At 50.4% G+C, this 25,941-nt stretch overlaps 12 protein-coding genes across 12 annotated transcripts; 5 read left to right on the top strand and 7 right to left on the bottom strand.

Annotated features, from left to right (window-relative positions):
- Positions 1–325: 325 nt before the first annotated feature.
- M436DRAFT_76226 (uncharacterized protein) lies at positions 326–1,088 on the bottom strand (the record flags this gene model as incomplete). The annotated part of the gene is made up of 3 exons (XM_013568094.1): positions 326–598; positions 694–987; positions 1,053–1,088. The coding sequence occupies 3 exons, from the start codon at positions 1,086–1,088 to the stop codon at positions 326–328; spliced, it is 603 nt and encodes a 200-aa protein (XP_013423548.1).
- Positions 1,089–1,514: 426 nt separating this feature from the next.
- On the bottom strand, positions 1,515–2,146 carry M436DRAFT_85580 (histone-fold-containing protein; the record flags this gene model as incomplete). Its single annotated transcript, XM_013568093.1, has 4 exons — positions 1,515–1,655; positions 1,715–1,974; positions 2,036–2,062; positions 2,125–2,146. 4 exons carry the CDS (start codon positions 2,144–2,146, stop codon positions 1,515–1,517), a joined length of 450 nt encoding a protein of 149 aa, XP_013423547.1.
- A 1,007-nt stretch (positions 2,147–3,153) lies between these two features.
- M436DRAFT_76224 (NAD(P)-binding protein) lies at positions 3,154–4,016 on the bottom strand (the record flags this gene model as incomplete). The annotated part of the gene is made up of 3 exons (XM_013568092.1): positions 3,154–3,561; positions 3,616–3,923; positions 3,974–4,016. The coding sequence occupies 3 exons, from the start codon at positions 4,014–4,016 to the stop codon at positions 3,154–3,156; spliced, it is 759 nt and encodes a 252-aa protein (XP_013423546.1).
- Positions 4,017–4,335: 319 nt separating this feature from the next.
- M436DRAFT_67353 (FAD dependent oxidoreductase-like protein superfamily) lies at positions 4,336–5,673 on the top strand (the record flags this gene model as incomplete). Its single annotated transcript, XM_013568058.1, has 3 exons — positions 4,336–4,808; positions 4,863–5,017; positions 5,075–5,673. The coding sequence occupies 3 exons, from the start codon at positions 4,336–4,338 to the stop codon at positions 5,671–5,673; spliced, it is 1,227 nt and encodes a 408-aa protein (XP_013423512.1).
- A 744-nt stretch (positions 5,674–6,417) lies between these two features.
- M436DRAFT_56249 (uncharacterized protein) lies at positions 6,418–6,951 on the bottom strand (the record flags this gene model as incomplete). The annotated part of the gene is made up of 1 exon (XM_013567972.1): positions 6,418–6,951. The coding sequence occupies one exon, from the start codon at positions 6,949–6,951 to the stop codon at positions 6,418–6,420; it is 534 nt and encodes a 177-aa protein (XP_013423426.1).
- Positions 6,952–8,349: 1,398 nt separating this feature from the next.
- On the bottom strand, positions 8,350–10,891 carry M436DRAFT_76221 (sulfate permease; the record flags this gene model as incomplete). The annotated part of the gene is made up of 2 exons (XM_013568091.1): positions 8,350–10,407; positions 10,460–10,891. 2 exons carry the CDS (start codon positions 10,889–10,891, stop codon positions 8,350–8,352), a joined length of 2,490 nt encoding a protein of 829 aa, XP_013423545.1.
- Positions 10,892–12,274: 1,383 nt separating this feature from the next.
- Positions 12,275–13,400, top strand: M436DRAFT_56514 (TBC-domain-containing protein; the record flags this gene model as incomplete). The annotated part of the gene is made up of 3 exons (XM_013568030.1): positions 12,275–12,391; positions 12,447–13,219; positions 13,277–13,400. 3 exons carry the CDS (start codon positions 12,275–12,277, stop codon positions 13,398–13,400), a joined length of 1,014 nt encoding a protein of 337 aa, XP_013423484.1.
- Positions 13,401–13,874: 474 nt separating this feature from the next.
- M436DRAFT_67349 (uncharacterized protein) lies at positions 13,875–15,995 on the top strand (the record flags this gene model as incomplete). Its single annotated transcript, XM_013568057.1, has 1 exon — positions 13,875–15,995. One exon carries the CDS (start codon positions 13,875–13,877, stop codon positions 15,993–15,995), a length of 2,121 nt encoding a protein of 706 aa, XP_013423511.1.
- Positions 15,996–16,948: 953 nt separating this feature from the next.
- M436DRAFT_17374 (uncharacterized protein) lies at positions 16,949–17,392 on the top strand (the record flags this gene model as incomplete). The annotated part of the gene is made up of 2 exons (XM_013567946.1): positions 16,949–17,212; positions 17,342–17,392. Coding segments are annotated over 2 exons (315 nt in total), but the record flags the coding sequence as incomplete, so codon positions are not given.
- A 444-nt stretch (positions 17,393–17,836) lies between these two features.
- M436DRAFT_9664 (zf-DHHC-domain-containing protein) lies at positions 17,837–18,767 on the bottom strand (the record flags this gene model as incomplete). Its single annotated transcript, XM_013567932.1, has 3 exons — positions 17,837–18,364; positions 18,414–18,545; positions 18,603–18,767. Coding segments are annotated over 3 exons (825 nt in total), but the record flags the coding sequence as incomplete, so codon positions are not given.
- A 1,052-nt stretch (positions 18,768–19,819) lies between these two features.
- On the bottom strand, positions 19,820–22,234 carry M436DRAFT_56517 (uncharacterized protein; the record flags this gene model as incomplete). The annotated part of the gene is made up of 7 exons (XM_013568031.1): positions 19,820–19,859; positions 19,911–20,139; positions 20,189–20,360; positions 20,419–20,593; positions 20,652–21,400; positions 21,453–21,642; positions 21,696–22,234. The coding sequence occupies 7 exons, from the start codon at positions 22,232–22,234 to the stop codon at positions 19,820–19,822; spliced, it is 2,094 nt and encodes a 697-aa protein (XP_013423485.1).
- Positions 22,235–24,358: 2,124 nt separating this feature from the next.
- Positions 24,359–25,824, top strand: M436DRAFT_56577 (YOR378W-like protein; the record flags this gene model as incomplete). The annotated part of the gene is made up of 3 exons (XM_013568041.1): positions 24,359–24,515; positions 24,567–24,872; positions 24,923–25,824. 3 exons carry the CDS (start codon positions 24,359–24,361, stop codon positions 25,822–25,824), a joined length of 1,365 nt encoding a protein of 454 aa, XP_013423495.1.
- Positions 25,825–25,941: the final 117 nt, after the last annotated feature.

Raw genomic sequence — 25,941 nt, 5'->3', positions numbered from 1 at the left:
CGAAATGCAAATTAATGCCCCCAAAAATAACATGAACATATCTCGCGGACGTGAATTAGTCTGACAAGCGGTTCGATCAAAGTCAGGCTTGTGAGCTACTGTTGCAGCTCAGATCCGCTTATCCCATTCTGCAATGAGTGCCTCGGGGCCCTTCAGGTAGATATTCGGTGTGAAACAAGAAACATTGGTATACACAAGTAGTCAGTAGGTATGCATCTGTCGATCGAAACCACGCCATCCCATAAGCATCGATAAGACGCCTCAAACTCCGAGCCCGCTGCTTCAAAGGTGTCCTTCATATCTTCTAGTATCGCCATTTCCTTGCTTAACTTCTCAGGGCTCTCAGTCTCTCGCCCAAGTTGTCTTCCTCGACTTCGGTAGGGTTGGCAGGGGCCTTGATGCCCTGTGCCGGAGTTGCACCAGCCATTTCTTGGTTGAGCTCGACACCGGCTTCGTCGGCGACTTGTGACATGAGTCTGTCAACGTCTTCTTGGGGTGTGCCTACAGCAGTAGCGCTGGAAGTGGCGTTTTCGTAGTATCCGGTTGCGACGTCCAAGTCCTCGAACTGCGTCTCGAATTTGTCCATGACGGCTGAAATCTGCGTGATCCTCCTTGTCAGCCCGGCGCTCTTGTTATCATCTCACCCCTCCTCTACCTCAAGCAACAGCTCAAGGCAACAACATCACCACTCACCTTTTCCAGATCCATAGCCTTCATAGCTCCATCCATGCCTTTTACCACATTCGCCATGCTTCCCGTGACTTGACGCATCGTCACAGCCGTCTGGACTCTACTGGCCACAGCATCGATCCTCGAGGCCAAGCGCAACAAGTTGAGCTTCTCGTTTTGCTTGCGGATGGCATTCTGAGCGTAGATTTTGGCAATGTCGCCGTGGTTTTGCTGGATTGCTTTTTTCAATTTTGCCTTTTCGGCGTTCTCGTCCTTGCCGGCTTTGGCGGATTGGCGGTTGAGTTGTTTGGCGGTGAACTGTGTAAGGAAGAGACGTGTGTTAGTGGGGTCGAGGTGGAGGGGTGGGCTGAGGGAGGGTGTACCTTCAGGTTGAAGAGAGCCTTCTCGAGGCCGGACATGATGGCTAGATGTTAGTCGTGAGGGTTGAAGAGCATACAGGTAGGTGTGTGCTTTGGTGTGCGAGAAAGTGGCAGTTGTGCTTGGTGGAGTGCTTGGTTGGATGGACGATGATGCGCGGCGGCCGAGGCCGATCAGAGTGTGGGGTCTTGGCCACGAGTTCTTTGCTTTCGTCACTGTCACATGCGTCTTGACTTCTCGTTCATCTTGTCGACTTTAATTCCTTCTCACAGATACCTAGTTGACCTCTGTGAATGGATGCTTGATCGGAAAGTTGTGATATTGTGCTTCGCTCTTTTCTCGCCATGCTACTACATCTTCGTATATCATAAACAGTAAGAGATGGGGTATCTAAAGAAGAATCGTATCGTCCCAAACGCCCATGACGCCTGTGCTCCCAGCTGCTGTGTCTTTTCTTTCGTGCTTCTTTATGCTGCGGGCTCGGCGGGTTCGGCAGGTCCAGCGTTGAACTTCTCGTTCGCTGATCTGAACAGCTCTTCCTGCTGTCTAAGCAGTTCCTCTTCAGTCATGCCAGACTGCTCGATCTTGCTTTGCTTCTTCTCGCGACTCTGTTGGCCATGTATCAGCATGTCTCGTACACAATATTCCTGAGCCATATCCAACTCACCGCCTGCTGCGACTTGAACTGCTGTGCGACCTCGAGCAAGTCCGGGATGTATTCATTGAATCCTAACTCTTCCAAGGCCTTGGTAATGTGTTCGCATGCGATTGTCTTCTTTGCGTCCTTTTCAGCAATCTCGTTGGCTTCGGAGGAGATCATGGTGATAAATTCGACGCAGCATTCTATGAGCAAGTCGCGAGTCTCCTTGGCGAACGACATTCCCTGGTCATTGGCCAGTACTTCGGTAATGATCTTTTGGACGGTGGCTGTGTTGCTCCTATATCAGTCGCGTTGATCGGTTGGTCTCGTTCTCTAAGCGGCACGTACCCCGGGGCAGAGTGAGCTCGTCACTGCCTGTAAAATGTTAGCATGCCTCGGACGCGAAAAGAGTTTGGCTGTGACTCGTGTTCCCATACCAGCAAATTCTTTGTCCGACATGATTGGGTTGGTCGATGAAGGCTGACTGCACAGTGGGTTCAACGATTCGGCCAAAGAAGAGTCGATGTCAACATCCTATAGCAGCAGGGCGCATTCGGGGGGGAATGCAGCAGCTTTAAGTCTCACATGAACCATCCACGCCCGGCAGCCTCCGTCACCAACGCGTCCGAGCTTCTACAGCCTATTTCTTCGGACGCGACTTTTTTCCTTCTGCTTCCTCCTTCCAACCAACAACAGCGCCAAAGGTATGTGATCGCTTTCCTCTTCTTCTCCCTCAGCACATTCAAGGATGAACATTCGTGTCGCCCCTATCTTACCTTTACGTGGTGATTTACCTGTCTCAACCAAACGGACTCTCTGATCTACTTTTTGCACAACCCGCTCATTTCTCAAGACCATCTTTATGATGAATGTCAGCTAACACTGCAATGAAGGTAGTCTCCTCAACCTCCCGCTTTGCTCGAGCCCTGCATATGTCATGCACCTTGTCAAGATAGCAGCTTGAAGGGTTGAACCTGGTTGCACGTGCTGAGTGTGCGCGTGGAGCGGCACTCGGCTGCAAATACAAAGGTTAGTAATGATCGAGCATCATCTCTTCTTTTTTACATGATGAGAAAATTATGTTATATACACCACCTATTATCCTTGAGGAATAAAATAATGGTTCGATTACCTGAAACGCTTCTTCTCTACTTTCACTGTTCATCAATCTTTGTCAGTTTCATGTTTTAACACATGTCTAGGTACAGCTAAATCAACAAAACACTGAGTTCAATCCTCACCCAAATTCTGCATATCGTAAGGTTAGTATTTTCTCTGCCCTCATTTCACCCTCCTTGCGTGATGAATAAAATCATTCCATGCTAAACCTGAAGGCTTACGCCGTATGGTGATTATATGTATTGCTTTTCATCTTTCAACTGACTGCACTCCTTCATTCAATCTTCACTTCAGGAACTTGTTCGAAGTATATCTGACTAACGTCTCAAAAGTAAATTTCTAGTTCGCTACTCCTGAAAGGCCGCCAGCTCCTCAGCGTTCCAACTCAAGAACTTGCCGTTCAGGTTCTTGGGTGCGTCCAATGCCAACTTGGCCATGACATGACCAGGCTGCTCAGGCTTGAGCAGACCTCCAGTCTCCTTCAGCTCCTTGAACTTGGCTGCATCCTTTGCATCCATGCTGGTGTTGTGTTTGTCGCGGATAGAAACTTGCATATCTGTGTCCACGACACCAGGGCGGATCGACAAAGTGGTCACATCGGGTTCCTCGACTGCAAGAGTCATGGCGAGGTGGTTCAACACAGCTTTGGATGCGCCATAGGCTCCCCAGGTCGAGTAAGCGCCGGTGGCTGCGCCGGAAGAGCAAAGAACGATACTGCCCTTGGACTCGCGGAGTGCTGGCAAGGATGCTTTGACCTGTGTCGGTGGTCAGTCTTGGTCTTCTACTTCAACAGTGGAGGGTCAACTGACCAGAGCGATGGCCGAGAAGACGTTCACGTCGAACAACTGTCTCCACTCCTCTGCGTCGACATTAGCGACTCTCTTGACAGGGTCAAGAATGCCGTGGTTGACAATGATGCTGTCCAGGCGCTGCCACTTGGACTTGGCCAAGTCTGCTGCCTTTTGGCCGAGCGAGAGATCAGAAAGGTCACCAGCGAGCACCTCGACTTGTCCAGGGTATTGCTGGCTCAGCTTGTCCATGGGCTCGCGGCTCCTGGCAACCGTCACGACGCGACATGATTGTCTAAGCAGATAGTGTGCAATTGCAAGACCAATGCCTGTCTTCCATCAATCTCCGTCCTCTCTTCCGTGTCCAATTTCTTTTTACCTCGCGATGCTCCGGTGAGAATGACGACTTTGTTGGCGGCCATGATGATGTTTGTTGGTTGTTGATACAAGAAGCTGTGTTGGTTGGACCAGAAAACTTTGGATGAAGTCGACGCTCTCGAAGGCCCCACCATCCCCGCACACGTCACCCAGTGTCCCTTCCGCTCACCTTCCTCTTTCGCCTCAGCATCCATATCTGTATCATCAGTATATACAAGTAGGTATTACTAGCAGTACAAAGTTTCTGAACTGCAAAGTGTTCACACTTCGAACCTCGACTTCCAAGAGCTGCTAAGGACAAAAACTACTGTAGTGTGCATCATTTCCCCTGTATCGGTCCTCTCTACACGGCAACCTTCCCAAATGGCTACACCACGATCGACAGTAATACTAGGAGCAGGCATCATCGGTGTATCAACCGCCTACTATCTCTCTCAATCCCTCCCAGGCACCTCCATTCACCTCGTCGACCCATCCCCCGAACTCTTCGCTTCTGCCTCGGGCAAAGCAGGTGGGTTTCTCGCTGCAGACTGGTTCGGCCCTGCATCTGCACCACTTGGTCTATTGTCTTTCAAACTCCACAAGCGACTAGCTGATGAACACGATGGTGTGCGGAAATGGGGGTATGCGAGGAGCACCGGTGCTTCGTTCGCTGAGAGTGAGTATGTTGGTGGTGACGAAGACGAGAGGCAGGGTGAGTGGTTAGAAGGTGGCAGGAGTAGAGCTGAAGTTGCGGGTACCCATGAGTTTTGTGAGGGTCAAGGGCCGGCGTGGTTGATGCGGAGGAAGGGGGATGGGTATGATGTTATATCTGCTGACGAAACTGTTGCTCAGGTGTAAGAGTCTATGCTTTGGCTGGTGTTGAGACCAAAGACTAATCGCACAAACAGAGATCCTCTGAGGCTATCGATGTTTCTGTTGGATGAGTGTAGGAAGAGAGATGTACAGATTCATCAACCGGCAACACCGATATCTCTGATCACAGATAGCAGTAACACGATCACAGCCCTCGCCATCAGGCTAAACGATAACTCAGAAAGGCAGGGTAATGTCTTCTCCCTCCCACTCTTCCCGGCATGCCGCCATAGCTAACACATTTTAGTCCCCTGTACATCCCTCCTCTTCGCCAGCGGCGCCTGGACCCCGAGAGTCTTCTCAACACTCTTCCCCTCCTCACGCCTCAACATTCCCATCTCCCCGTTCGCAGGCCACAGCATCGTAATCTCCTCTTCCCACTGGACAACCTCTCATGAATCATCCGGTTGCCATGCAATCTTCAGTACCTCTTCTTCAGGCTACAGCCCCGAACTCATCAGCCGTGTAGGCGGAGAAATCTACATTGCCGGATTGAACGACGCGGATATCCCTCTACCAAATCTAGCCACAGAAACTATAATCGAGGAAGAAGCTATTGCAGAGTTGAAGAAGACGGCACAGAGGATGTGCGGGGTTAATGGTAAAGAAATCGAGGTGATGAGGGAAGGGTTGTGTTTCAGGCCTGTGACGTCTAGTGGAGAGCCGATTTTGTGTAGGGTTGAGGAGAAGAAGTTGGGAGAGATGAAGAGTCGAGATGGTGTGTTTGTGGCTGCGGGACATGGTCCTTGGGGTATTTCGCTGTCATTGGGTACAGGGCTTGTCATGAGTGAGTTGATCAGGGGTGTCAAGACTAGCTGTGAGGTTGGGAGGTTGGGCATGCAGTGAGCGGTGTTCTTTCGGGATGCTCGAATTGATGATAATCATGACCCTTGTTAACTCCTGTCCTCTCTGGGTAGTTGACTTGGGTTTTCCAAACATTGCCGCTTCTTTCGCAATGAATGGGAATGGTGCATGCAGTACAGCGATGATCATTTTGGTCAAGTCAAAGCTGCTGCTGGTAGAACCCTGTCTCTGTGTACACTTTCGCTTATCTTTCTTCTCGCCGGCCTGTCAGATATCTAGATCACGCTGGGTGGTCCGTTCTATACTGCACATCGTCCTCCATGCGCTATATAGTGATGTGAGTCTAGGTTATGGTCGCTCCGTCATTGAGTATATATTGTTGACTTTGCGAGATTCGACAAGCACGACTGGTGGCCTCACGACCCGTTTTCTGGCAATACTCTCCACAGATAGTGTCTTCTGAGGTTGACCAACAGACATCAGGGGTGCAATTAACGTGACAATGGTAACGGGGAACGGGCGAGCAAATCACTAGTATCAGTTCCGATCTTGTCCTGTTTGCAAGCCAGGCTCCATATGTCCATCTAGTGTCCAGGGCATTGAGAGCAAATCTCTCTGGACACTGTCCACAAGGATCCGCGAGACCACCGGTTAAGATCTTCTAGTCTTTGAGAGCGGGCCAGCTTGGTGTAGGTCGAGTAGTTCTGTAACCGACGAAGATGGCAAGCCTGAGCAACGTATAAGATATATCGATGGAGATCGTTCAACAGCATTGATGATGTCCAATCAAGCAAAATGTGACTCAACATGATGCGCAACCGCCATCTCATCGCCCTCAAACTCTCCACAGACAGGACAAGAAGCAGTAGCCGCAGTAGACGCAGCTTCCTTGATCACCTCTTCTTCCTGCACCGGCTCCTGCACCTTCGCTCCTGCTCGTTTCTTCTGCTTCGCGGGCTTCACATACGCGAAAAGATCAATCTCCTCGGCAGGCGCCTCGCCATCATCATCTAACCTGATATCCCTAGATTGAAACTTTGAACGCCTGTTGTCTCTTTCTCTAGGTAGTCTTGTGGTTCTTGATGTAGAAGCGGGCGCGGCAGAGGCTTCTTGGGGTGGAGTTTCGCCAGTGTGCATTCTTTGCACGCGACCGATTCTACCGTCGCTGAGCCGTACTTTGATGCCTCGAGGGTGGTTTCCGGATGTTAGGACGTTTTGGACGAGGCCTTGGACTTGGCGGCCGGTGGGTTGATCTGCTTTGAGGACGATGGAGACGGAGGCGCCGGGGACTACTTGGGTGGTATTTGGGACTGATGGCATGGTTGATATGTGTTGGAGGTTGTCCCCCTGGGCCGAGTTTGGGATGTGATGTGATTATGGCGAGGAGATGTGCGTTGGTTCAGTTTCTGATGAGTCGAGGGAAGATTTTGGATATATTCCTGATGATAACATGTGTGTGATATGTCATGTGAAGTAGGTAGGACTCATCGCTAGAAACAATTGCATGCTTCAAAGTTCTGACTGGGAAAGCCGCTCAGACCACGCATCACTTTCCTACACTTTCAATTGCCTCTCTCACATCCTCTCGCCGCAGAATTCATCTATACCAATGTTGATACTGCACCCTAACATCTCGTCGACATCCACTTCTTCCTCCCGATTCGCGCTATACCGAGGCAAACATCCTCTCAAACCACCGTCATCGGAAAGATTTCATCAACGACGGTCATATCTCGGGGATGATCCTCTCGTTCAGGGGTTTGTCTCCGCTTAAGGCGAAATCCACCTCCACGCTTTTCCATGCAGCCGCATATTCCCGCATCCAAGTTTTCTTTGTTCCGAGCCGATGAAGTCATTTCAATAAAAGGATGCTAAGCGCGGTGAGAAGCGTAAGAAAAATCATCACTTCACCAAATTTCCAAGGGATGTACGGAATACCAAGGCCCGCCTAACGTCACGGCGTGCACTCGGCACGTTTGCGACACGGACTTTGGTTGAGGAAAGCAGCAGAGTCTTTTTCAAAAACGCAGGGATGATCGTGATGTAAGATCAACCATGATTCAAGGGGGAGTGTGCTTTGATGGTTCATCGAGTTTTTGTTGGTTGTTAGCGAAAAAAGCCGTTGATTGGCCATTGACACTTTGAGATGGTTCGTTTGGAGGAAGCTGCTGTGCGAAGTGCGATGGGATGCGTCTATGGTATCGATGGTCTTGGACCAAGCCCGGGAGCGTGAATGCTTCGGGCGCATGAACGAGATTCTTACGCCAGGACGTGCCGCAAGGTGGGGCTAGAGAGCGTTACAAACATAGTCAGGTACACGCCTGATGCAGCGAAAGGGTCGCAGTTAGCAGCCTGGGGTCCCATAGATGGCACATCTTGCGATCCGAATGCGTGAGCATCAATGACAACTCGACCGTGGTAGATGATAGGCATGAGACGACAGGATAGATGAGAAGTCATTGGGAGATGTTGGAAGAATGCAGGTAATAATTGCAAAGTGCACAGTGACCAGGTATGTGTATCCAACATACGAAACAACCTATACTTCTACAAGCCAAATGAAAAGTGCAGCATCTACACACATATATACAGAATCGATGCTTGCTTTTGAACGCTCCTTCCTCCACAGCCCCAATCCGAAATAAAGACCAAGTCGCTGATTATGACATCAAAACGGGCAGAAAACATTGGAAAAAGACATTATAGAAACCCGACCACTCAACTCAGCTTTTGGTCCTGAACAACGTCAGCGGTAGCTGAGGGGTGTGAGATGTTCGCGACTGCGCTTTGCAGAGCGCTGGTGAGATCGATGTGGAAGAACGGCCTGTTGAGACCATGTACGACGATCTTCTTCTGGTTGACTTGCGAACCGTATGCCTTGCTGTTCTGGATGGCCTGGTTTATATCACTTGAAGCTTCGCTGCTTTCGCCAGTGATTTCTCCGCTGTGCTCACGTCCAAGCTCGACATCGCGATGCTTCTTGTGCTCGGGGTGGTTCATAGCGTATTCAGCGTCAGCAGCAGCGCTTGATGAGCCACCAAGTTCGGCAACACTGAAGATAGGCTTCCAGCGCTGGAATTCGTCACCCTCCTCAGTAGGGTAACCGAAACCAGCGGATGCAAGAGCGCGACGAGTCCAGCGGTTGTTGATGTGGGCAAAGTGCCATTGCACCTTCTCGGGTGTAGTGTAGCGATCAAGCTGGTTACGGACATCGATGAGATGTTGCACGGAAGTGACATCAACATTGTTGACGGAAGAGAAGTCCAGAATGATAGCCTTGAGAGTAGGCAAATGCTCGTTGACGATGGCAGCCTTACCACGGCGCGGGCCAGGGTCGTTCCAAGGACGATCACCAGGTCTACCATATGCGTTGGGGTCGGTACGGCGAGTTTGCTTGAAGATAGAGGATACCATGTAGTCCAGGTAGTGGTTGGCGTTGGGGTAATTGTAGCCTTCGGAGAATCTGTAGATGAAGACTCCAGGGTGAGGTGAGTCGGTATCGATCATCGGGTTAGAACCATCATCGTGCTCGAGGGGCAAGAAGATGTTGCGGTCTGCCTTTTCGTGATCATAAGGTTGGCCGTTCGGCTTATCCTTGCCCTCGAGAAGATGATCTCCAATAACAGAGTGAACCTGAACTTTGCCGAGGAAACGACCACGCGCCTTAACAACACGGAAGAGAAGGAGAGCAAGAGACACACAAATAGTAGTGTAGATGCCGTTCTCGATCGAGGAGAAAACAGTGACGAGGACACCAGCGAAGAAGATGATAACCTCAATCGGCGAAATCTTCCAGAACTGGTAAACGGTGTTGGGCGGAGTAATGAGATCACCAACGGCATGAATAATGACAGCGGAGAGGACAGCGTTGGGGATGTAAAAGAATACTGCTGGCAAGGCGTAGATGGCCAACAGGACGACGACAGCGGTAATGACACCAGCGAAAGGTGTGCGGACACCTGCCTTGGACTTGATAGCGGTACGCGAGAAGGATCCAGTGACGGGATAGGCACCGAGGAAAGGACCAAGAAGGTTCGAAACACCAATGGCAACGAGCTCCTGAGAGGGATCAATGGTGTAGTTGTTGACTCTTCCGAAGGACTTGGCAATCGAAATGTGCTCAATAAGCAGGACAATGACCGAAACGGGAATCTCGCTAGCATACACCTTGATGATGTCAGAATTGAGAACGGGTACGGCAGCATGCTTAAATCCACGAGGAACGTTTCCCAAAAGCTTGAACTTGGCCAACTTGGAGGGCTTCTTGTGGATGTTAGGGACATTGCGGTTGACCAACCAACTGATCATAGTGTACAGAAGGATGATGAAGACGGTGCGCAGAGTCGAGCAGAAGAATAAAAGTCTGCGGTGTTTGGGGAACTTGTTTCCGGCGTACGTGAATCCAAATCTCAAGAGGTAAAGGAAGAGAAGAGCGGTAAGACCCATTGCGGCGTCAAGTTTGGTTCTTCCGAGATGTTCCAGAATATGGATCACAACAAGATATGTTGAATCACGGGTCGAGAAGCCAGTGATACCCATCAGGTTGGGGATTTGACCAACGCAGATGTTGATGGCAGATCCAGTCATGAAGGCCGAGATCGAGGTGAGGGAGATGAAGTCGACGATCCAGCCAAGGCGAGCGAGACCCAGGAAACAGACGATTCCACCGACGAGGACCGCAAGCGAGGATGCAATGACATGTCCCTGATACTCAGGATGGCTCTTTTCAGCCTTGAGCACGATGTTTCCGACGATGGTGGACATGACAGCGACAGGCTGTGGGCGATATTAGCAAGCAGCTTTTGAGACGAAGACAATCTTTACTTACACCGATAGTAATATCCTTTGAGGTAGCGAAGAACCAGTAGATCAATACACCCATAAAGGAAGAGTAAAGACCATACTCCGGGTCAAGCGCAGCAAGTTTTGCATAAGCCATACCCTGAGGAACGACGACAGCACCGATGGTGATACCAGCGACCAGGTCACCGTAGAGCCATTGCAGATTGTAGCGACCGATCCAGCGGGTGAATGGGAAGAGGTTGCGACCGTAGGTGATCATGCTGGACCCGGTTGGGGTGACATCTCTGAACCACTCCCAAACTGTGGGCTCGGCTTCGACGAAGGTGTCAGCGCTGGAGACAGAGAAGACGGATTCTCCTCTGGTGATCTTCTCAGCTTGCATCTCCTGACGGTAGTCGAGTTTGATGCCTAGGACTTTGGCCAGGCCATGGCCAATCTTAGCCCCAGTAGTAGGCATGTTGAAGGAGCGTATAGGTAGTGTTGATCAACACACCAGAGTCCGAGTGGAAAGATATATAAAGTGGATATGAACAAGGAGGGGTGGATGAAGAGACAAGGTGAGGGTTTATAGACCTCGCTTGCCCTAGAACGGACGTTGTATTATCCAATAGAGGGCTTGGATGAGGAATCTAAGGTCTGGAAATGATTGACTTGGAAAAGTCTGGGAGGCGTCTTCGGATGAGGCAAGGGCTGCAAGCCAGAACGCCAGAGGTCAAGAAGATTGGCGAAGAGGTGAGCCAGAACTAAGCCGGACGGTTGTACGGCGAACGGGTTTGGCGAATCACGCAAACAACGAAGAAGACGGACAAGGCGTGCGGCACACGAAAGAAAGAAGGTGCAGAAACGCGACTGACAAAAACCAAATTGGGAGAGAAATGCGGTAGAGACGACGAGGTCATAATCGATCCAGATCTCAACCGGCAGTCATCAAGCTTTGAATCCATGTCGAGCTTTGGTTGTCGTATGGATGTAGTGGGCCGCCCAGCAAAGCATTGATATCACATCATCGACGTGATACCAATTTGGGATTAGACGTTTTGGTGTGGTACCGATCCCCGCTGAATTCAGACCCAATCACGAACGCCTGTCATGGCGTGCTTTGTTGAAGGTTGACGACATCCCAAAAGGTCGATATTCTCTGCGACTTCAAGCAACGCGAAGACAGGGCAAGCCTCTCAGGTGCTCTGAATTGCTGAGATAATATGGCGCGAGGGCTTGAACAAGCAAAATCTAGAAGGCAACCTCAAGGAAAACACAAGGCTGAGAAACGGCTTGGTTGCAGTCAAGCAGAAAACAAAGCATTTCCGGTATGCTTGACGACGTCGGAGGTCAACGAGAGCCGCATGCGATCAGAAGAACAATAGGAGCAGACAAATCCAAAGGGAGTTTGGTGCTTTTGGAGTTTGGCAAGGCGTAACACGGTGGGGAGAGGATCTTCAAAGTCCTGGATGCTAGACATCGGTGTCGCAAGGAGAAGGTGATATTGTGATGTTATGGTATGTCAGAATATGGGCTCTTTGCTCCATACCCCCACAAGAGGAGGCTCGAGCCTCACGGCCTGCTGGCAGCGCGGAGACTTGTCTGAGCGTTTGAGGCGACGATGATGTAGAAAAGAGTTCGATAGAAGCAAAAGGAGACGCTCAGACGCCGGATCTTCTCGGCGCCTTCCCCGGCAGTTTCAAGAAGCAGCGGACTCGTCAACCTCGGCCACAACATCACGTGATATCGAAGGCACATGCCAACAGGTAATCACTACACGATGCGCGCGTCGCGGGATCGATTCGCGTGTGTGCCTACGGTCAAGGACGACCAAGAAGACGACTGCATCATCTGCCACAACATGACGAATCTCGAGACATTGCTCGCAAAAGGCCCAGCAGGCGACGCAGAGGTTGGTCTGGAGCAATTGCGCTACACCATCTTGTCGGACGGCATTCCCAGCAACAGTGATGGCATGGTGAGTAAACAAAGCCATGCTATCCGAGTAGGCACGCCTAACATGGCCCTTCTAGTCAGAGCTGCGCATCTATGTTTGGCTCATCCTGCTCAATGTACCTCCGCTACGCACCGATGCCTACCTCGATCTCGTGCGACAAGGCGCCTCGCCTGCCTATACCAAGATTCGCAACGACACCTTCCGTACCTTGACTACAGACCCTCTGTTCCGCCGTCGCGTCACCGAGAACAGTCTCACCCGTGTTCTCAATGCCATAGCCTGGAAGCTGCACGATGCTCACGAGGCTCGCGTCAATGGCTGGATGTCACCACCTACCTTGTCTGTACCTAAGAGTATCGATGGTCACTCGGACCAGGTCACATCGCCTACTTCCAGACACCGCGCATCCATCACTGGCACCGAGGGCTCTGAGGCTGGCGATGGTGCTTCTCATGTCGGTTATGTCCAGGGCATGAATGTCATGGCTGCCCCTTTTCTGTACGCCGCTCGTAGCGAGGCTGAGGCCTTTGCTGCATTCGACCGATTCATCACAGTAGAGTGCCCTGGCTACGTAAGAGGCTCCATGGATGGCGTTCACAGAGGTCTGGCTCTAGTCGACAAGATCCTCGCCATCGTGGATCCCAAGTTGTCTGCCTACTTGGCAAGCAAAGGCATGGAAGCTCGCATCTACGCCTTCGCCAGCGTCCTGACTATGTGCGCCTGCACTCCGCCTCTGCCTGAAGTTCTCCAACTGTGGGACTTCTGTTTTGCCTACGGCCCGCATCTGAATCTGCTATGCATCGTCGCTCAGTTGGTTTTGATCAGAGATCAGCTTCTCACCAGCCCGAGGTATGTCAACTCTTTCTCAACAATGCTACACATTGGCCATTAACACAACGATCACAGTCCAAACCAGATTCTGAGATCATTTCCGCCCTTACAAGCCTCTAAGATCAAGCCCATGGCTATCAGCTTTGTGCGCAAACTTCCTGAAGACCTCTACCAACAAGTCGTTGACCACGCAAAATGAGCCTTCTCAATTACACGCATAACGATTCACGACCAAAATTCCACGATTTTATGATCTGATGATAGACTGTATCGCACTAATTCTGGCATTGGAGCGGATGAACAGAACAAAAAATTAGCTCCTCTTGCCAGCCCAAAAACTCGACGCGGGTAGATAGAAGATCGTCTCGCGTTCAATGCATATTTACTTGGGGAAGTCGATCTCTGTTGAAAGCGGAATCGCATCTTTGGCTTGATGTTCTGAGGAATGCAACTCACTTTTGCCGAGGCTACCATTCCAGCTTCGAGATCAAAGGATATCTTCAATCTTCTCCCCGGAAGCAGGAATTCCCATGCCTCTTTCTTTGTCTTTTACCATCCTCATTGTCTTGCATAGTGTTCGAATCTCTCCATCGACCTTCAATATGTATCTCTTTGTGTCTCAGGCATTTGCCTGCCATGGTTCGGCCTCCTTCTGTAGTGTAGAAGATACAGCATGTTTATCGACTCGAAGCCGACTTCTCTGTTCTCTGGCGGCTCGCACAGCTCAAGGAGCTCCTTCGACGAGATGGAGCAAACAAAGCCTCAACTGCGACGGCCACCAGCCACTCTCAATCGTTCGTCTTCGTCTCTCAGCTCGAACGGCTTCGAGAGGTCGGCTCCATCGTTTCAGTCATTCATCAGGAAGACACCAACACCGAATCAAGAGAAACCTCTCCCGCCTATCCCGATTGTCGAGACCTCAGAAGCATTTCGAATCTCGGCACGACGTACCTCGAGCATCTACAGTCGCACCGTCTCCCAATATGCACCAACTCCCGAATCATGGAGAGACAAAGAACACTTGATGCCGACCTTATTTCTGCAGCCATCTGTATATAGCCTGAGTACGCCTGAGCTCACTCTAGCGGATACCACAAAATCAATCGTGCCACCGAGGCCATGTGCACCACTTATTACCAGCCCATCACCAAGCCCGAGCCGTACATCGACTCCTTCACCGCCTCCAGATAGCTTGTGGCGAGAGAGACTTCTGCCTCCTTCGCCCCAGATGCTCCGTGTAGCAACACAACATATCAGGACTGTTTCATTGGACAAAGCAAAGGCCGCTCTGCGTTCGCCCGGAGCACAGCATCTTCTCCCTGAGGAAATGAGAGCATTGGCTGCGGCCAGGAAAGCAAGCCAACAACATATCATACGAGGCAGTAGGTCATTCGAAGGCATTGTGCCACCCAAAGGTCCAGTGCTCTCTCTCGTCCTTCCAAGTCCGAGTATGCCGTCGCCAACACCGTATGACTGGCCTTTGCAAGCGAATAGGGGTTCAAAACTGTCTGACGAGTACTTCAATATGACTAAAGAGAAGCGGATCTCGATGTCACCTGTTGAGAGGCAGTTGAGATCACCAATTGAGATATCCATCACTCGTCCTCCAGAGCCTCCGATGTCAGATTACGAACCTCGGGGTAGATCTCGTCAACAGTCACGGACAGGATCCAGTAGGAGACTTGACAACTACGAGAGCAAGGTAATCGATGCATACGAAGATACAACTCTGGATGCGTCCTCGAATGAGAGCCTGATGGATGAAGCAAAACGGTTGGCAAACGAGTACCATGCTTTGATCAAAGAAGATACCAGAGCTGCAGGTACCCGGAAGCATAGTGCGTCGTCTGCTAGTATCAAGGAAAAGATGAAGCTCGTGCCACAGCCGCTATTCTTCAACCCTAGACAGATCTCGAAGCAACGTGAGCTTGAGTATCAGAAATCGCGCAACAAGACCTACACGCCTTCAGCCAGCAGATCTCCGAATTCACGGGCTCCACCTCGCGAGCAGCGCGACAGCCCGAGAGGCAAAGAGCGCACTCTCGATTTCCCGTACAAGCTCTCTCTCACACCAGAGTCTACAGGTGCAAGGATTCGTCGCAGCACAAGCGGTAGCATACCCATCTCTCCACCGTTCCCTGGGCACGAACCTGCGAAGACAAAAGAAGTACCGGCTTCGATGCAAAGGAAGCAAAGTATCAACGACTCTGATAGCTTCTCGGCCTTCTATCATCGTATCAATGCCGATGCCGAGCAGCTGGCTAAGGAATACAATAAACCTGGCAGTAAAGTGACGTTCGAGATGAACTCGCAGCCTACCATTTTTTCACGTCCATCTCTAGAGAGCTCGTCACAAGCATCTTACGGAAGGAGAAAGCAGTCCTACGATAGTGGAATCAGCAGTGGAGCCCCCTCCAAGGGATCGAAACCGCCCTTGAAATCGTTCACGCACAAGGTAGCCTCAGTTTTTAGTAACAATGTGCGAAAATCGTCCGTCAGTGCAGTTGAAGGGCTCTCAAGCCTGGTTGAGAACTTCAAGCAGCGCAGACCATCGTTTCCAGTCATCAGTGCACCACAACCGATATCAGCAGCTGAGGCATACGATCCAACTAGATTACAAGCACCATCAGCTTATGCTGCGAAGAAACGTCCAAGCGTGTTCGCAGGGATCAAGGGCCAAAGACGCGAAAGTAAAGCCAACAGACGGAGGGAGGATCTGAAGAAGACAATAAGAATGTATCCACTTGGAGGAGCGCCTTCAACACCGCCACGCAGGGATGGTGATTGGCTTTAGGGGTAGAAGTGCAAATAGTTCACATGCATATCAATACTTACACTTATTCCTCGAGAGACATCACTCTTGATCAATGATATCAGCTGGACCGTCGAGTTTCACAAAAGGATAGTCATACGATCTCGCAAAACCGAAACCCCCTAGCCGCCGTGTTGCTAGATTGGTCAAGAGAAAACGCACTAGGTTTTCTTCCTTGTTTTTGTCGTGCGAGGATTACTGGGACCCCTCATGGCATTGAGATCGGCCTTGCCGAGGATCGAACCGTGGCCATAGGCCAACTGAGCGGAAGGGACACTACTTTACCGCTGTGCCAGACCACGGCTCGATGTAGATAAAGCAGATTGGCATCAATATAAGTCCTCATGGCTAGGATCTTCACTTGAGATTCGACTTTCAGGGGCACGCTGTTTCGGATGCACCTTCTCTAACCCTATCACGTACACAATCTGATCGTGGCTTCTCTGTATCAAATTCAGGCCTTCACGGCGGATCACCTACCATCAGTGTCTCTGTTCAGCTTTGAGACAATGAATTCTGAGTACATGATCCAGAATCTCAAATCTCCACAACAAAGAAACAGCATGTGTTCAATCTCAAACCATCCTTTGTCCTGGGCAGAAGCATGTCTCGGTGGCTGGTCATGTCTTCAGCGTCGTGATGAACAAAAGACATGTCTTCAAAGACGCGGTGAAGGCTGCAATAAGTATTGCTTTTACCCCTGACCCTCTGCCAACATTCATTGCCATCTCTCCTCCTCCTTCTGCTATCTGTCTTGTTCACCAGTTATTACTTCCTCGTCAAATATTCTTTTCGCTGGACGAAAACGCAGAAGAAGACAACAACAACAACAACCACACGTCACTTATCACGGAAGCCAATTTCAAACGATCCTTTCCACACAAACCACCCAGCAGCAAGAACCCAAGATGTCGACCTCGGCGAAAAAGGACCATCTCGCCGCTCGCATCGCACACTTGAAGCTGCGCCTCGCACCTCTCGTGCCTCTGCCCACCGGCTCTCCCCACCCAGACTTCCCTCGCACATTGCTAGACTACCACTTGCTCAGCGAAGAACAACTCGACGCCATCGCCTCCTACTACCACCAATCCACCCCCAGCGTCTACACACACCAATACCCGGCCTGCATGAACTGGGACAAGGAAATGCTGGCCAAGCGACGAGCAAGCGTAGCCCAACACCTCCAAAGCGCTTCTCAGGTGGAAAGCAATCAATGGTGGGAGACTTTGCTAGCTGCAGAGGAAGCAGAGAACATGGTCATGGTGAAGAGAAGGCCCAGTGTGCAGTTTACTGAGGGCTTTACGGATGCAGAGAGGATTGCTATCAAGAGACGTAAGTTTGGAAAGTTCATTGGGTTCATGAACTGCGAGACGCCGGTTGAGGAGATTGAGGGAAGACTGAGAGCTTCGATGGAGAAGGCTATTCGGCTTGCGCAGGAGGAATTGAGGAGAGCTGAGGAGTGGGAGCTGCGGCGGTCGAAGATGGTTTGAGAGGTTTGCTTTGTCTGAGTTTCTGTTAGCGGTCACTTTACTTACCTTGGTTGTATCTCTTCTTTTGATCCGTTGGTCGATTGTTGCAATGTGGGACGAATTGTTGAAATCACTTTCTAAATTGTGTATCGAATCATGTATATGCGAAAACTAGACTTAGCTTTAAGCTGATCCAAAGCTATTCCGCTCTCTTCCCGTCGAGCCGTTGACGTTTGCAAGCGTCGAGCCCATGATATCAACATCGTCAGAGTCTTCTCTGCGATGTCGGTGCTTCCTATGCTTACGTCTGCCGGATTCATCCCTGCCGCTCGAGGACGAAAGACCCGCATCAACCTTGAGACGTTCGACATCGGGTCCAAGTTCATACATGCTGTCCCCACGATCGTGGTTACAGCAAGGCGAGTGTCGCAACGGCAAGAACCAGTCATACCAATGATGGCCCATAACAGACTTGAGATTCCTGAACGCTCCCAGGTTCCAGGGATTCATGCCAGGATGCGTCCGTAAGATGGCAAACGTTCTAGGCGGCGATGAGGTTAGTGGTGGCAACGTGGTCTCTGAAGATGCGTCATGCATCACATTCAACGGGTATGTGATGGTACCCTGCCAAGGATCTTCGTCAACCTCTGAGCCATGCGATGGTTTGAGATGGCCGGTTGACATGGGTCTCGGTTGGCGCTGTTGCGGTGAATCGACTAGCACGGCAATATGCATGACCCTCCTCTGATGGCCGATATTGTCAACCGTTGTCAAGTTCTTCAATGCGAGGCCAATGCTAGTCATGGCCATTCCGCCTGCAAAAAGTGTGAAAACAGCACCGAGGGTTATGCCAGCAATCCAATTACCACCGATTGAGTTTCCCTATGATCGAATCAGCATTCGCACAAAAGAAAAAGAGAATAAGTGAGACACATACCTTGGACCTGGCTTCGGCGACAAAGATAGCCATAACTATCATAACGAACAAAGCGTAGAATCCAGCGTAAGAGGTAAACTGGATGAAGAAATTGAAGTTTCTTTCTGCTACGACTCCTCCAACCCACTAGATTAAGACACATGTTGGCGTAGTTTCCCACAAGGATACATGACCTAAACTTACCGGACAGAAATGATCCATCTTCAATACACATCTTCCAAAGTCGCTTCCGTGGTGTGATCGATCAGGTTTCCAGTTATTACAAACACCGCACCATATCGGAAGGCCATTCTGATCGCAAGCAAAGACTTCTTTGGAATAGAAGCGCTCCGTTCCTGGAGGCGGCGGTAACTCGCCACTCAGAATGGCTTTCGTGTCCAACAAAGTTACGGCAGGTTCTTGAGGAACGGCGGGTCGAGCTTTCTTGTCGGTCTCATTTGTACCATCCTGCACCTTTGTAGTTGCGCATGAGGCCTGGATGGTATGCTGAGGTGGAGCTTCCGTTGCGGGCTTGACTGGAGTTGCGGCAGTGGGGGTTCCTTTCTCGATGAATCCGGGATGTGGTATGGTTATGAGCAGTCGCAGATAGGTTGATGCCATAGGAAATAGAAATATGAAGTACAGCACTATAATGGCAATCCCAGTGCCATTTCGACTTTGATGTTTGATAAGATAGTTGGCTAGGAAAGTCAGTTTGAGGTTCTCAATTCGTGTGAGACTTGGAGGTGCGAGGCTTCAATTGGTCAAGTTGTTTTGGTCCTGTCCAAGATAGATATGGCACTTACCACCTATAAGAACGACCACAACCCAGGTGACATATCCGACAATTCCGACCAACAAAGCCGGGACAACGATCGCTGTACTCCTGTTGGCAGCCTGTCTATTCTCCAGTTGCGACCTCGGCGGACGCGGTTGACACTGTGACATACTCGACAGCTCGATTGAAACTCCAGATACTGTGAGATATTATCTCAACTCGTAAGGATCTTCAGTATGAGAGTCTCGCGGTTGCCGCGTTCAGGCGCGAAATTGTGTACGTCATCGGCAGTCGCGTTTCACCAATCTCCGAAGAGTTTTGCCAACTGCCAACTTATTCTTTTATTCTTATGACCAACATCAAGGATGCAAGACCTCATTTGTTACTCGTTGATCCAATCAACAAGTTGTGCTGACGAGAATCTATAACCGCAATAACTTCGACGAACCAAAAATGTTTGAAGCCAATGGATGATTGATTACAGGCTGACGCCGAGTATCTTTACATGATGACAATGGCAGGGAACACTGTAGACCCGGTCGCAAGAAACAGATGATTCAAACTTAACAAAACACAAAATCGCTGCAGAACGGTTATCAGACTCCGCCACCTATGTATCAACCCAACCACTCCAATCTAAAATCTAACTGTGAGCACTGTCCTCGGTGGGCGGATATATAGCACTAGCTCTTGTCAGTACATCAACATTGGTGTAATCCCATTGGAGGACTTACCCCCAGTTATTCTTTGGAACTGTATCTGGTGCGCCTGTCAAATTGAGGGCATTGTAATCGTTGCCAGCAGCGTTACCAACGTAGTCCATAGGATACGTCTTGCAGGCATTGATATGGTCTCCTGGAAGGGTAAATCCACTAGCAGCGAGCTCTTCTGGGGCTTCGATGAAGGATGCGCTAAATCCGGCTTCAACATGGAGCTCGATGTGGCAATGGAAGAGCCAGATGCCTATGCCTGTCAGTATCTTGTATATCTCCTCTGATTTTGTTGCACTGACCTGGGTTGTCTGCTTTGAATCTAATCACAGCATAACCCTCATTCTGGACCATGACTGTGTCTCTCCTGATAGGCTTGGCTGGCAGTTTGGAGTATGAACCACTAAATTTGCCGGCTTTGGGATCAGACCTCTCAATAATCTGGAACTGGTGACCGTGAAGATGCATAGGATGCTTTACGAAAGAAGCATTAGTAAATGATATAACGACACTGGATCCAGATCTAGCTTACCAAGTTACTGTGCAGATTGTTCATGACTACTTCGACGACTTCGCCATACTTGAAGACATACGGGTTGACATCTCCGTAGATTGTTGGATTTGACACTTCAGTCTCATTGACAGTGAGCGATGAGTAAAGGGTAGGCACCTTGGCACCAATGAATGTGTGTCCGTTCAAGATATACCTTGAAATCGCTGTCAGTCTCTTATACCGAATGATAAGTGAAATCTGGCGGCACCTACCTGGAGATGCCAGTAATATTCTCCATGGACATGTCGATGACCAACTGTCGGTCAACTGGTCCAAGAAGAGGTTCTCTGTCCAAGGGAACGTAGTTGACGTCGTCAAAGAAATCATTATTTCCAAGGTTGTAGAGGACTGGTGGAGGTGGATAATCTGCGCTCGTGTTGTAAACCAACCAGGCAGTAGCGTTGAGTGGATAGACAGGGTCGGGTGTGAGACCCTTATTGATGAAAAGCATATTGGGATCCTGGAAATCAAGAATGGCGTAATTCTTGTCCGTGGTGTCTTTGGTTCTCATCAAGAACGATTGTCTCTGTCCAGGAGCGATTCGAACATTCTTACCGCCAGCAGTAGCAACGACGGGTACAGTGTACACACCATCGACTTCCACAGTGGTTTGATTGTGACCATCAAAGACCCAGCCATGACCGGTGAAAGCAGCAGGGCAGATGATACGGACCAGATATGTCGTGCTAGGCTTGACATGGATCGAGACATTCTTTGCAGAGTTGATCAAAGCTCCACCTACTGGATTAGGGGTACCATCTTCAGCCTCGCCAGCAGTAGACTGGTACTGATGAATTATGTAAGGCATCTGATCGTTGTACCAGTCAGAGAGGGTGATGATGAGTTCTTCGTCATACTGGTAGGGTGGGTTGGGGTCGCGAACAATGAGTGGTCCCCAGAGGCCATCAGGGTATTGACCCATATTGTGAGAGTGCCACCAGTAAGTGCCTGCCTGGTCGGCCTGAACATGTCATGTCAGTGATCGGCTCTTCACATACTATGTGTTGACTTACAATCCACTCATATCTGAAGCTTTGGCCTGGAGCTATGGGACATTGGGTCGTTCCAGTGGCGCCATCCATATGATTCGTGCCTCTCTGGTGGATGCCGTGCCAGTGGAGGGAAGTGCTTTCATTGCCTAGGCCATTGTAGACGTTGACAACCACACGATCACCTTGCATGACATCGATGGATGGACATGGCCTGTAGGTAGTTAGCCACGCATGTGCTAAGTCTGTACCAGAAGATGGACATACCATTGACCATTGACGCCGATGACAGGACGAGCAACTCCATCTGGTGCGGCAATCACCCACCCAATATTCCAATCGTACGTCACGGTATTGCCAGAGGTAGAGGAAGCATCACCGGTGAGAGCCGTGCCTGTTTTGGAAGGAGATGCTGAGGTGCCAGAGACGGTTGAGTTAGTAGCAGGATAAGGCACTGAGGTAGCGATAGATGAACATGTTGTGGTCGATTCGACACTGGAGAGGCTGGCAGTGACAGTGGTGGCAGTTGACCTGAAAGAGGATGATGTATCTTGCCAGTCAGACGAAGATTTTCCATGGGTGGTCGAAGAAACAGTGAGACCGCTAGTGGCGGAGGTCACCGGACTGGCAGCCTTCGTTCGAGACGTAGATCTCTGCCAAGTCGAAGAGGAGCGAGAGTTCCACCCGTTCTGATAGTCTCCGTAAGAGTGTCCCCAAGAGTCATATTCATTTGAGCCCCCTGCTACGATATGTTGGGTCAGAGATGCCCAGACGAAGCAATAGGCTAGTGTTGTAGAAGACAACATCGCCGGTGTAGAACCAAAAGAAACGAGATGTAAGATGCCGAGACCACACTAAAAGGATTGAGATCAACGAGTGTTCGCTGTTCTTTATAAGAGGTTGCACATCTGCCAATTCTCACGATGAGAGGATGAAAGACGGAGCGGACAGTGGCAGTATATACTACATGTTGGTCGAGGCTTGGAAGGCCGGTTGGTGATCCTGGATTGTCCTGCTGAGCACAGTAAACGACTAGTCGGTAGTGTGATGATCTCTAAAAGGGCTTGTCATCGCTCGTGCCGCAGAGCCGTGAGGGTTTATTTTGAAAAGAGAAACATTTGATAAAAGGCTATCCCCGTCTGACTGGAAGGAGGAGCAGGCTAGCCAAGGAGTACAAAACCCTTGTATCAATTGAGGCTACATCCATTTGCTATTGCCAGGCTGGGGTCAGTGTAGAGCAAGGCTCAGTACCGGTCATTCCAGTCAACTCTATACATGGTTCATCGGGTGAAGATGATGTTGTACCAATGTCTGTGCATAACGTGCAAGGCTGTAGTGTAGTCGAAAATGCGGATAAGCCTACGTGGTGCATTGACAAGGGTCTGCAGAATTTACTCCAGATCCCAAGAAAGAACTCGTAAGTGATTCGGTCCTTACACGCCTGTTCAGGCCACAGAGTAAGCTAGAGCTTGTCGTAAAAAGGTGCTCGGGATCATCAAGACAATTCACACATGCAGCTTAAAGATGAGGCACACTTCACGTTTCTTGAGATCAAACGAGCCCAAAGCATCGTGGCCATGTAAAGATAGACCCCTTCTGCAGGAGCCATGGGCAAGGCGTAACTTCTGATCCGGACTATGTTGTGATGCATGATCGTGGAAACGAACAAAGCTTTGGAGAATGCGAGTAGCGAGGGAAAGAGTGGCCCGACCTCGGAATGCGGCGTGCCGGGATCGGTACCTGCCTGCTACTACTCTCTACTTGTATACTTCACACTTGGCTTCATGACAAGCTTTCAACTTGAAGACCATTATTGCGCCTCAAACCCATCACTTAAAGATGATACATCCGTCGGACGACTGATCACGCCGCGAGACTGGCGCTAGTTAAGCACGTCAGATCTGGCTCCGACAGTGAAGAGCTCTCTGGTCAGAATAATGTCGAAACATGTTGTCAGCTCTACCACGCAGTCATACCATCCTTGATGAAAGCTCAAACGCATATCCAATTAGACGGATGCGGATTCCTCCAGCATAACCCTGCGACTCTAAGAATAAACACCACGAGATAAAAGGGTGGGTAAGCTGTGCGACACATTCGCATGTACACAAGGTGTTCCATCATCGTTCTTCGGAAGCCATGGCCAGCAGGATCAAAAGCCTCGGACCAATGTCCAGATTGGCAATGCAACAGCTTACAAGCTCTGTGTCTTGATTCTGACCAACAGGCTCGATCCTATGAATTGGTCCAGATTCTTACAATCTTGTAGCGCACCACAATGCTGACTTGAACCTACGGCTGCTAGGCTGCGTCAAGGAATGTGGAAATAGCAAGACATGGCTGTGCCAATCGGTTTGTCCGAACGACCGAGAAGGCGATACGCAACTGAGGAGGGCATTTGAAGCGCATAGGCGCCCAGCAGATCTTATATATCGCTGGACTTGGCTGCACTTGGTCTCATTTCTGCGAAACGAGGCATGCAACAAGGCATACTGACCAAGAAAGCACCAATACAACCAAGACATATGACCATGGGCGGACACTCGCCTTACCCGCGACACATGGTGGATGGCTGCCATGCAGAGCGGATGCCTGCAGACTCTTCTAGCGAAGCATTTTCCTTCGACGATAACCATACATCAAGGACTGACTTTGCTCGTTCCGAAACGACCCTCGGACAGGCCTCGAACTATCCGCCACAAACACCCATCGGCCAGGCTGTCTCCTTCGACTTCGATCTCAACAATATCTCACTCAATACGAGCAAGGTGCCGACTCTTCATGGCTGTGCTTCACACGAAGTCATAAAGCCTTTTAACGATGAACCTCGCATTGAGAAGAGCGATCTCACAGCACCTCCTCTCTTACCTGAGACACCTGCAAAGGCCAAGCTGAATGCTCGTGAACTCCTCTTCATCGTCACCGTCTGCATGGCGCAGTTCATTACGCTCGGCGGTCTTGGCCAGTCCGTAGCACCGCTTTTCATCATTGGCAAGGACTTGGGAGTGGCTCCAACGGATCTTGGAACGATGAGTTGGTACACTGCAGCATTTAGCTTGACAGTCGGCGCGTTCATACTGCCCGCCGGTATGTCTTGCACACACTTCACGCTTGCAATAATTTGCTAACCCAGGTTAGGTCGTCTGGGAGATATGTACGGACACAAGCGCATGTTCATTGTCGGCTGGATTTGGTATGCTGTCACGTCGGTGATCGTAGGCTTCAGCTATGCGGCCAAATCGAACGGCTCTATAATGCTCAGCGTCACACGCGGCTTCCAGGGAATAGGACCCGCCATCCTGGTGCCGAATGCTATGGCGCTCGTCGGTACCACTTTTCCCGTCGGCTTGAAGCGCAACATGGTCTTCTCGGCATTCGGCGCCTGCGGTCCCACTGGTTTTGTGTTCGGGGCTATCTTCTCCGCTCTGTTATCACAGTTCGCGTGTAAGTTATTCACCTCTTTCCCTGTGCAAGATGCAAGCTGACGTCGTTAGGGTGGCCCTGGGCGTTCTGGGTGCTCGCTATACTCTGTGTTGGTATGGCAGTTTTATCGTTTATGGTCATACCTTGTCCGCCTCCACGACAGACCAATACCTCGACATTCGATTTCGCTGGCGCTTGCACTGGTGTATCAGGGCTTGTGCTGTTCAACTTTGCACTCAACCAGGCACCTGTAGTGGGCTGGGACAAAGCGTACATACCATTCACCCTCGGTATGGGTGTGATGCTACTCATCGCCTTCGTCTATCTTGAGATGAACCACGCACAGCAAGCCTTGGTGCCCGTCCGAGGGTTAAGCAAAGAAGCTGTGCTAGCACTCTCATGCATCGCCGCTGGCTGGAGTAGCCACGGAATCTGGCTCTTCTACCTCTTCCAGTTTGTCCAACGCTTCCGCGGATCAAGCGCCATTGCCGCCGCAGCACAGATATCTCCTGTTGCCATCACGGGAGTCGGCTTCGCCATGTCCGCTGGCTGGCTGGCCCGCAAGTTCAAAACATCATATATCATGCTGTGCGCTATGCTCGGCTTCTTCATCGGCACACTGTTCCTTGCATTTGTCCCCGTCCACCAAACTTACTGGGTTCTTACTTTCTGGAGTGTGCTTGTCATGCCCATTGGCATGAACTGGAGTTTCCCGTCAGGCACTATCTTGCTCAGCAATGCCATGGCCAAGGAACACCAAGGTATCTCTGCCAGCTTGGTGTCCACTGTAGTCAATTACAGTATCAGCATTGGCTTGGGTATTGCAGGCACCGTTGAGAGATACGTAAGTGAAAAACACGGCGGCCTGTGGGGGATCCGAGGGGCGTGGTGTCTAGCACTCGGACTCGATGCCATCGGTGTGGGCATTGCGGTATATTTTGTCGTGATATCACGACGACAGTCTGCGTCATAGAGATGAGTGATCAGGAACCTGCCGGGTCGCCGCTGCAGGACTCTGATCGCACGGACAGGTATCGAGTAGATTATTCTATGCGCATATGCGTAGCTTCAATGCGGAGCCTTACACATT

The sequence above is a fragment of the Aureobasidium namibiae genome, assembly GCF_000721765.1.
Source record: "Aureobasidium namibiae CBS 147.97 unplaced genomic scaffold scaffold_21, whole genome shotgun sequence".
Lineage (NCBI taxonomy): Eukaryota > Fungi > Ascomycota > Dothideomycetes > Dothideales > Saccotheciaceae > Aureobasidium > Aureobasidium namibiae.
This window is presented reverse-complemented; position numbering and strand designations above follow the sequence as displayed.